Raw genomic sequence first — 10824 nt, forward strand, 5'->3', positions numbered from 1 at the left:
GTGACCACAGTTATTATATTACCTCGACAGCTGTGTGTAGTGAATCACACCAGGCATTCTTTTCTTTCAGTTACTTGTTCTGAGTCAGGCCGAGAAGGTTCTAGAAGAAGTGGACTGGCTAATCACCAAGCTTAAGGGACAAGTGAGCCAAGAAACTGTATCAGGTAAGATAAGTTCAACTGGGATTCCAGGAATTGACATGAGCAAGGTCAAAATTCATACTCGGCTAGTGCATAAAAATGGAGCCCCTGAGCTAAATTTCTTATTTGCTTTTAAGCTAGATTTTTTCCTATGTGATGAAAGAAGTAGAAGATCGTATGTCTTATCACAGTACAATTATTAATTCACTCTGCATATTGAATGTTCATTTTTCCATAAAGACTTTTTAGTTAGTAGTAATCAATTTCTAAATCTCCTTTACTCTTAACTAGAAAATGAAGTTGGGTTTGAATGTGCCAATTTTATTTTTCTTTAGAAGAGGCCTCTTCTCAGACAACTCTGCCAAATCAGCCTGTCGAGAAAGCCATCGTCATGCAACTGGGAACTCTGCTTACATTTTTCCATGAGCTGGTGCAGACAGCTCTGCCATCAGGCAGCTGTGTGGACACCTTGTTAAAGGACTTGTGCAAAATGTACACCACACTTACAGCACTTGTCAGATATGTGAGTATTTGAGACAAGCAGATTCACCCCCACCATTCTACCCCAGTGAGCCAGGAGATGAGGCTGGGGCAGTACCCCACTGCTGCAGAATGTCCCTAAACAAGAGAGCATTTGCCTCCATCTTGTCAGGTCATGGTTTCATTTTAGTTTGGTCAGTACGTGGCAGGCATCTCCACAAGCCAGGGAAAAAGAGTTTATAATTCTGATCTGCTTTTGGGTCAGACATGGTGGCTCATGCCTATAATCCCAGCACTTTGGGAGGCTGAGGCGGGTGGGATCACCTGAGGTCAGGAGTTCAAGACCAGCCTGGCCAACATGGTGAAACCCCGTCTCTACTAAAAATACAAAAATTAGCCAGGCGTGGTGGCGGGCACCTGTAATCCCAGCTACTCAGGAGGCTGAGGCAGGAGAATCACTTGAACCCGGAAGGTGGAGGTTGCAGTGAGCTGAGATCGTGCCACTGCACTCCAGCCTTGGCAACAGAGACCCCATCTCAAAAATAAAAAAAATAAAATAAAAATCTGCTTTTGGAGGCCTTTAATTCCTTTTCTTTTTTTTTTTTTTTTTTTTTTTTTTGAGACGCAGTCTCGCTCTGTCGCCCAGGCTGGAGTGCAGTGGCCGGATCTCAGCTCACTGTAAGCTCCGCCTCCCGGGTTCACGCCATTCTCCTGCCTCAGCCTCCCGAGTAGCTGGGACTACAGGCGCCCGCCACCTTGCCCGGCTAGTTTTTTGTATTTTTTAGTAGAGACGGGGTTTCACCGTGTTAGCCAGGATGGTCTCGATCTCCTGACCTCGTGATCCGCCCGTCTCGGCCTCCCAAAGTGCTGGGATGGAGGCCTTTAATTCCTTGGTATGTATGTGGCACCTGATTGAGAATGAATGCCTCTTTTAAATACCTTCTAAGGTTTAATCTAAAACTATCCTAGAATTAAATCTGAGCCCATAATGCATAGAAATTATACCATTTCTAACCAGTCTGGACACTAAAGAGATGTTTATTCCTTTTTTCATTCCTTTAACATGTAGGTGTTAAATGCCTTATAGATCAAGTACTAAGGTGGGGAAGACAATTGTTTTTTATAAAAATACAAGGCGTACCCTGCCCTTACTGTTTATGTTTCTAGCAACGATCCATATTAAATACTTAGAAAGGCACAGATAACCCAAGAAAGATGTGGACCACCCTGCATCACAGCAGTGTGGCTCTCTCAGAATGTGCAGCTCTAGCTACATGTGGCTAAGCTGCTGTAGTGGAAACACTGAGAGCCTCTTCTCTTTCTTGGCATCTTTAAAAGGAAAAACAGCAAAGTTGTTGGGTTTTATATACAGGGACTATCAACCTGAGGAATTTTTAAAGAAATGAGCAAGTCAGAAACAAACCCTTCATTACCTATTGTCTGGGAAGCTTAGGAGCTTTGGAGGAGAGGAATAAGGAAGCCTTGTGTCTTGGCTTCTCTGTGAATTTTTCTTTTCCCTCTTCAGTCAGAATGATGAGTCACACTCCATAAGCTCACTACAGCAGTCACTTGTAGCTTCATAGGATAGTCTGCTAAATCTAGTAATCTTTTTTTATTAGTATCTCCAGGTGTGTCAGAGCTCTGGAGGAATTCCAAAAAATATGGAAAAGCTGGTGAGTTGAGAATCTCTTTCCTAGGAATGGGGGAAGCACTTTTATTGCTGGTTACATTGGTTTCCTTTTCCCTCGTTGCAGGTGAAGCTGTCTGGTTCTCATCTGACCCCTGTGTGTTATTCTTTCATTTCTTATGTACAGGTAAGTGATTCAGAGGCAGTACCCAATAGGTCTTCAAGAAAGGATTTCTTACATGCCCAGGGGACTACTGATCACCTGAACTGAGCATATATAAACTTTTTCCCCCGCTTACCACAAGCTGGAGGCACCCATCAGAGACCAAGTCAAGGCTTGAGGGCTTTGGAGCAAGGAGATCTTTATTTATGTAAAGAAAACTGTTTCACTTAATTTGGAGAAAGGAAGCATATATGTTTGCATTTGGAGCAAGGAAGGAACAAGCATGCTTGGGCTCATGGACTTGGTTTATTCCTGGGTGACTGAAAGTCCATGCCATGAGGCATCCTCTGGGAGTGTGAGCAGAGTAGCAGCAAGCACATGAAGAAGGGCTGTGAGGAGATGGCAGTGCAGTGAGGGCACTTTCAGGGAAGTGGAAGGACGTGGGCTTTGTAGGTGTCATTTGGTCCTAAATACCATCAGATTCCGGCAGTACTTGAATCTCCTTTACTGTTTGCTTAAACCAGAGTTTTTTAACCTCACCACTATTGACATGTTGGGCTAGATAATTCTTTGCTGTGGGACCTGTTCTGTGCATTTTGGGATGTTGAGCAGCATCCCTGGCCTCCACCTACCGGATGCCAATAGCAGCCCCCTAGTTGTAACAGCCAAAAATGTCTCCAGAAATTGCCAGTTGTCCTTAAGGGACAGAATCACCCCTGGTTGGAAAGAGGAAGAAACGAGAGATCTACTGTCTCCTAAGGCCACTTAGTCATGCAGTAAATGTATCACAGGGCTGTTACTGATCTTTGAGGAATCAAAGAGAATGAGTCCACTAAGTGTCAATCTCAACCAAGATTCTAGAACCAATTATTAAAGCAATGGATTGTGACCACTTTGATAGTGATGCTTCACTTGTTTTCTGCCTCTGCATCATTTACAGGCACAATATCATTTTATCGGTAACTTGCCTCAGTATGTGTATTCAGGGTGCCTCTTCCCCTCCCTTTAAGAATCAGCAATCGGCTGGGCACGGTGGCTTACGCCTGTAATTCCAGCACTTTGGGAGGTTAAGGCGGGTGGATCACCTGAGGTCAGGAGTTCGAGACCAGCCTGGCCAATCTGGTGAAACCCCATCTCTAATAAAAATACAAAAAATTAGCTGAGCATGGTGGTGGGCACCTGTAATCCCAGCTACTTGGGAGGCTGAGGCAGGAGAATCGCTTGAACCTGGAGGGCGGAGGTTGCAGTGAGCAAAGATCGCGCCATTGCACTCCAGCCTAGCAACAAGAGCAAAACTCCATCTCAAAAAAAAAAAGAAAGAATCAGCCATCAAGTGGGCTGTCATCTGGGTTTAGCTGAAGGAGTTCTTAGTAATGGACTGATAGCTGAGACTCCCTGTCACCTTGTCTTTGTATCAGTTTTGTGATCTGGGTCAGGAATGCGTCATCATCCATTTTCTATATCCAGCCATCCAGCCAGTAGTCAACTGTCATAAAGCTATTACTTCTGGTCCTCTCCTTTTATCTCATCCAAATGCTTGCAGGAATGCTTTCTCAAACCTCATGCTTGTAAATTTTCATGCGGGTGCCATTCGTCAAACAAATCTGTTGGATATATATCTGTCCATTACCGTATTTGGGTTTTGAGTTTCCTCATCTCCAAGTCTTAAGGTTACCTGTAAAGCCACATTTCACAAAATATCCTATATAGACTGAGACAGTCCTCAAAAAAAGGAATTCAGGGAGAGATGCTCATACCGTATCTCTCACCTTAGAGATTCATGGTGTCCATTTGCATATTAAAGGTGCTGAGACCAGCCATGGTGGTTAATGGAGGTAAGAAGATCACTTGAGGCCAGGAGTTCAAGACCAGCCTGGGCAACATAGTGAGACCCCATCTCTACAAAAAATTTAAAATTTAGCCAGGTATTTGCCTATAGTCCCAGCTACTTGGGAGGCTGAGGCAGGAAGATCACTTGAGCCCAGGACTTGAAGGCTGCAGTGAGCCATGATCATGCCACTGTACTCCAGGGCAACAGAGTGAGACCCTGTATCAAGAAAAATAAAAACAATGCTGAGAGTTCCAACAGTATGTTCATTAGTAGTTTTCAGACCTATTCAAGAACATTTTTAAAAAAATAACAAATGTTACTACTATTTGGCAGAATAATGTTCCATAGAGTACAGTCTGGGAAATACTGCTGTTAGATCCTATTTACTACCCTTGTTGTGATTCAAAAGTCACATTGTCTAATCATTTTATTAGAACAGGTAATACTTAGAGAACCTCTACCTTGTGTCTGATGTGTTAAGCTCTCTTCATACATCATCTCATTCATCCTAGCTATAGGTTTTGATTAGTAGTTATCCCCATATGCATGATGAGAAAAGATTAGAAAGGTTAATCAGAATGCCCAAGAATAGACCATGAGTAAAAGGCAGATCTGAGACTTGAACCCAGCTAGTTAGACTTGATAGCAGGAATTGGCACACTTTCTCTGTAAAGGGCCAGATAGTAAATGTGGGTCATACAGTCTCTATCACACCTACTCTACTATTAGAACATAAAAAGCAGCCATAGACAACATACAAATAAACGAGCATGGCTATGTTCCAATGAAATTTTCTTGTCAAAAACAGGCCGTGGGCCAGATTTATACTATGGGCTTTAATTAGCCAACCATTTCTCTAGAATCATACCTGATACTTGTTGACATGTAAAATGTTGCAAGGTTTTGGATTTTCGTGTTTCTGACCCCATTCTCAAGCATTTTCTTCTGGGAATCACTACTACTTCCTAGACTATTATTTTCCCCTCATTACACAGTAATCAGTTTCATTTCCTCCCTGGGCATTCCTCCTCCTCCATCCATATTTGATTTAAAGCCTTACTGACAAGTCAGCTGATCTGCAGGCAAACATTTTACATTTTTCTGTTTTTGTGAGATGTACTTAATGAATACCCCTGGGCAAGAGCCCATGCATGGTTCCATTAACTCCAACCCTTATCTAGAAATGGGGATTGCATTTTCCACATCTCTCAGTGAACTGTTATTCTCTTGTAGCCCCCTCTTCATTTCCCCAGTTCCTTAGATCTCAATGGGAAGAAAGCAACGAAAACCATTGCTCCAACTCTTAACATTCTGCCTAGAACTGTATACCTTTAAAAGATGCTTCTCAAGGGCCAGGTGCCTGGCTCATGCCTGTAATCCTAGCACTTTGGGAGGCTGAGGTGGGAGAATCATGAGGTCCAGAGTTCGAGACCAGCCTGGCCAACATGGCAAAACCCCATCTCTACAAAAGATACAAAAAATAGCCGGGCACGGTGGCTCACACCTGTAATCCCAGCACTTTGGGAGGCTGAGGCAGGTGGATCACAAGGTCAGGAGTTCGAGACTAGCCTGGCCAACATGGTGAAACCCCATCTCTACTAAAAAAATACAAAAATTAGCTGGGCATGGTGGCAGGCACCTGTAATCCCAGCTACTCGGGAGGCTGAGGCAGAATTACTTGAACACAGGAGGTGGAGGTTGCAGTGAGAAAAGATCATGCCACTGCACTCTAGCCTGGGCAACAGAGCATGACTCTGTCTCAAAAAAAAAAAAAAAAAAGAAAGCGGGGCATGGTAGTACGTGCCTGTAATCCCAGCTACTCAGGAAGCTGAGGCAGGAGAATCGCTTGAACCTGGGAGGCAGAGGTTGCAGTGAGCCAAGATCACACCATTGTACTCCAGCCTGGGCGACAGGGTGAAACTCCATCTCAAAAAAAAAAAAAGATGCTTCTCTTCTGGCTCTAATTTTAGTCCTGCCTGGATCAGTTGCAATGGGCAGGGAACAGGGTTGATCTAAGGAGTTGAACAGGGTCCCATCTTGGACACAACCTCTGGGAAGATGTTTCACTTCCCACTTGGTCAGTGAGGTCGATCTGTGACTGCTTCCTTGCCCCCGACTTAATAGGGCTTCACCCTCTACCATCCTCTACCCTGCCTTCCAGGGCCAAAAACAGATTCCTACATACCAGCTCCTCTGGAATGTCTACAGTTCATTTTCCAGAACATGACATGTGGAACAAACCTGTTTCTCTCATGGCTCCAGTTGCAGAGCTTCTCTTATTTTCAGGTCTGTTTCTTTAATTCTCTTGTCCTCGTGGAGCATGGTATATTCCCTTCCTAAGAAGGTTTAGAACTCCCCTTGAGGTAAAAAGCGTCCTACATTTCTGTACCTTACATTTGGGTAGGTTTTTCTCCCGTCTCTCCTGACTCAAGTCTTGATATTATCAGAATCCTATACCTTTTGGTTCCTGTTATTAGTTCTTCATCCCTCTCCAGGAGCTCTTTATTACCCAATAATTTACAACACAGGGAAGTGTTCTGTGACCCTTTAAACCCTTCTTGAGCATGATAACCCATTGCACATAAAATGTATCTAGTTTTGGCTTTGCTGAGTAACGAAAATAAAATGTATCTGGCGATTGCTTGTAAGTGGGAAGACTGCAGGGCCCTGCAGCAGCCTCCTCAGCTTCCTCTCCTTTATGGAATCCTTTTAGTCCACTGGCTAAAATAGAAATAGAAATGCCTATTCCTGCTACCACCTTGACAGTCCCCATTTTAACCACTCTTTAGTACTTCACCAGCCCCTTGGCTGACCCAGTGCAGTAATAGTCCCGCCTTCAACTTCCACGTGCCAGCTCTAAGAACAACAGATTGTAAACCTCCCAACAATTAAAAAAAAAATATCTGAGGATTACAAAGCATCACATTTTTTCCCTATCTTCTAACATCTGTCACACAGATAATCCTATTCCAGACTTGGCCTTCATACCCTGTGTAATTACTTTCTAAGAAAATTGCCACTAGTTGGTGGGCGTGGTGGCTCAGGCCTGTAATCCCAGCACTTTGGGAGGCTGAGGTAGGCAGATCACGTGAGGCCAGGAGTTCGAAACCAGCCTGGCCAATATGGCGAAACCCCGTCTCTACTAAAAATACAAAAATTAGCTGAGTGTGGTGGCGCGTGCCTGTAGTCCCAGCTACTCAGGAAGCTGGGGCACAAGAATCGCTTAACTTGGGAGGCGGAGGTTACAGTGAGTCAACATCGCACCACTGCACCAGCCTGGATGACAGCAAGACTCCATCTCAAAAAGAAAAAGAAAAAAAAAAAAATTACCACTAGCATGCTAGCTCTACAGAAAAATCATCAGGAATAAGAGAATGTGTTTCTGTTTCTTTAGAATAAGAGTAAGAGCCTGAACTATACGGGAGAGAAAAAGGAGAAACCTGCCACTGTTGCCACCGCCATGGTAAGCTGCTGACACTGACCATTAAAATATGGTTGTTAGTGAACCCTGCAAACATTAAGCGAAAGAAGCCAGTGACAAAAAGACCACATGTTGTATGACTCTATTTTCATGAAATGCCCAGAATAAATAAATCTAAAAAGGCAAACTAGATTAGTAGTAGCTGGAGATGGGGAAACTGGGGTGACAGCTAAAAAGGGTATGGAATCTCTTTTGGGGGTGATGAAAATGTTTTAGAATTGACTGGTGATGGTTGCACAACTCTGAAAGTACTGAAAAGTACATTGTGAGTGAATTGTATGGCATATAGCTCTACAAAGCTGTTACCAAAAAGTGTGTGTATGTGTGTGTATTATATACATGACTGCTTCTCAAATCAGGGATTTTATGATCAGATGGAACATCTTATTTTTCCTCTGAACCAAAAACATTTTATTCAGGAAGCATCAGAAAACCTTGAGTTGAAATAGAAATAGTAAAATAACTTGTGATACTCAATTGGGAGAAATTATTTTTAGGTAAAGTTGGTGAATGCAAAAGGTGCTCCCTAAAAGATGTGTAAGAGTCAGTGGGGGTACAGGAAAGGAGGCACTTAGTACATTGCTGGCAAAGGTGAAAATTAGTACAGCCTCTCCAGAGGCTTAGCAATGACTACTGAATCTCAGAAGATAAATATACATTCTGATGTAACAGTTTCACTTTTAGGATGTACAGGCCTGTGTACAGGATGGTCCTCACAACATTATTCATAAAAGTAAAATATTAGAAACAAAGATATCCATTAATAGAGGACTGGCTAAATAGGTTATAGTATATTTATGCTGGAGAGATATGAAAAAATAAACATCTAAATGTTCGGCTCTCTGGATTTAGCTCCAAGATAATGTTAAAAAAAAAATGTGGGCCGGGCGCGGTGGCTCAAGCCTGTAATCCCAGCACTTTGGGAGGCCGAGACAGGTGGATCACGAGCTCAGGAGATCGAGACCATCCTGGCTAACACGGTGAAACCCCGTCTCTACTAAAAAATACAAAAAACTAGCCGGGCGAGGTGGCGGGCGCCTGTAGTCCCAGCTACTTGGGAGGCTGAGGCAGGAGAATGGCGTGAACCCGGGAGGCGGAGCTTGCAGTGAGCTGAGATCCGGCCACTGCACTCCAGCCTGGGCGACAGAGCGAGACTCCGTCTCAAAAAAATAAAAATAAAGTGTACAGTATCCTCATGGGTTAAAAAAATATATAAATATATATATACACACAGACACACACAGATATACATATACACACACAAAAAAATGTATAAGGACCTACAAATTACAATTCAAGTTAGGGGGAAAGATATATAATCCCAGCAGTGAAAACTCGTATCCAAACCAGAACAAGGAAATAGAGCTAGGGTCAGAATAGGCTTAAGAATTTCAAGTTAGAAAAGCAACTAAATTTCTGCAAATGATCCTGCTCTCCTCAGCCAGTCTCTAGATAACAACAAATACTGGAATTTTAAATGGAGAGGATCAGTGCAATTATCTCTACTGGCATTTGGGTCCTTCCAGATTGAACTGTTAAAAATTTTAGATTACTGGTATATAAGTAAAACTGCATTTGATTGGAAAACAGACTTTTCCCCCAAAGCCATACACGGTTTTGTAAGTGACAGCTTCAGAGGAAAACTTCAAAAACTGTTCAACCTGAAATTTGTCTTATGTTCTTTGCCCTTAGGCCAGAGTTCTTCGGGAAACCAAGCCAATCCCTAACCTCATCTTTGCCATTGAACAGTATGAAAAATTTCTCATCCACCTTTCTAAGAGGTCCAAGGTAAACATTCTCTTATTATGTCCTTCCATTCCCATTTACCTTCTTGACAGATCTAGCAAACTAAAGCAGCACAACTACAATGGAGGAAAAAAGACTCTAGGCCATTTGTGTGTTTGCCATCCCCCCCCAACCCCGCCCTTTTTTTTTTGAGATGGTGTCTCATTCTGTCACCCAGGCTGGAGTGCAGGTTCAAGTGATCTTTCGGCCTTAGCCTCCAGAGTAGCTGGGACTACAGACATATGCCACCACACCTACTAATTTTCCGGGTTTGTTTTTGTAGAGATGGGGTCTGTATTGCCCAGGCTGGTCTCAAACTCCTGGCCTGAAGTGATCCTCCCACCTCAGCCTCCCAAAGTGCTAGGATTACAGGCATGAGCCACCACACTCAGCCTCTTTGCTGTTCCTGATCTGATGGTCTGAACCCCAGCATACAGAAGGAAGTGTGGGTGTGTGCTTTCTTTAGGTAGAAACGGAAAGGTTTCTCAGAGGTGCACTAAAAATAGCTTAAGCTGTTCTGGCAGGACCTATGAGTAGGGAGATGTCCCATGCTTACAATCCTGTCACAGGTGAACCTGATGCAGCACATGAAGCTCAGCACCTCACGAGACTTCAAGATCAAAGGAAACATCCTAGACATGGTTCTTCGAGAGGATGGCGAAGACGAAAACGAAGAGGTCAGTGCTGGCTTCTTGCTGGAGCCCAGCGAATCCCAGCCACTCTTCCTAGCTGGTTAGCAGCCTATCTGGGAGCAGTCACAGATTAGTGGAAGGGCAACAGACTGGGAAAGGGCTAAAAGGTGATCTGGCAAAGATGAGAGTCAAGGACTCTCAGAAGGGCTGTAAACTTTGGACCAATGAAGTTGCCCCAACTTGCATACATTTTTGGTAAACACTTCCAGGAAACAGGTGGTAACAAAACAGTGTCCTGCTGTGGGTCCTCTTCCTGTTATCCTTTAAACTACTGGATGATGACCAGCTATAGCAGTCTGGCTCAGAAACTAGTTTACTTCTCAAGTCATGCCCTCATTCAAAGGCCACTCATTAGTTTGGGTTAAGGCTTCTTTCTTCAATTCATGCCAGTGTCTTATCCTTTTCCCTTGTGGTTTGTTCCTCTCTCTTTACTCTTACCAGTGACAGTGCCACATCCCCATCCCTGCATCATCTTTGAAACAGAACCAAATGTTTCCTTACTTCTAGCACCTAAAATTTTCACCTTAGGATCGTCTGATACGTAGCAAATTAGTAGGCCACTCCCATTTCAAAATTGGAAGTTTACATACAAATGCCCTGGATTTCTGACTTCTCAAGAATTTTG

The 10824-nt window shown here is 43.5% G+C and overlaps 1 protein-coding gene and 1 long non-coding RNA gene across 14 annotated transcripts in view; one reads left to right on the forward strand and one right to left on the reverse strand.

The window, feature by feature from the left end:
• FANCI (FA complementation group I) overlaps positions 1–10824 on the forward strand; it is an 82270-nt gene that overhangs the window by 70342 nt on the left and 1104 nt on the right. For 12 of the 13 annotated variants that reach the window (XM_077940274.1, XM_077940273.1, XM_077940281.1 and 9 more), the window contains 7 exons: positions 71–164; positions 476–663; positions 2240–2293; positions 2375–2434; positions 7636–7704; positions 9415–9510; positions 10077–10184. In XM_077940274.1, coding sequence (XP_077796400.1) covers positions 71–164; positions 476–663; positions 2240–2293; positions 2375–2434; positions 7636–7704; positions 9415–9510; positions 10077–10184 — 669 coding nt within the window. The remainder of the gene's footprint in view (positions 1–70; positions 165–475; positions 664–2239; positions 2294–2374; positions 2435–7635; positions 7705–9414; positions 9511–10076; positions 10185–10824) is intronic. The other variant, XM_077940278.1, reaches the window with a different exon arrangement.
• On the reverse strand, positions 8110–10483 carry LOC144330095 (uncharacterized). Its single transcript, XR_013395966.1, has 2 exons — positions 9723–10483; positions 8110–8851 (listed from the first exon to the last, which is right to left on the reverse strand). It is a non-coding gene; the product is annotated as an uncharacterized LOC144330095 (long non-coding RNA).

The sequence above is a fragment of the Macaca mulatta genome, chromosome 7, assembly GCF_049350105.2.
Source record: "Macaca mulatta isolate MMU2019108-1 chromosome 7, T2T-MMU8v2.0, whole genome shotgun sequence".
Classification (NCBI taxonomy): Eukaryota; Metazoa; Chordata; class Mammalia; order Primates; family Cercopithecidae; genus Macaca; species Macaca mulatta.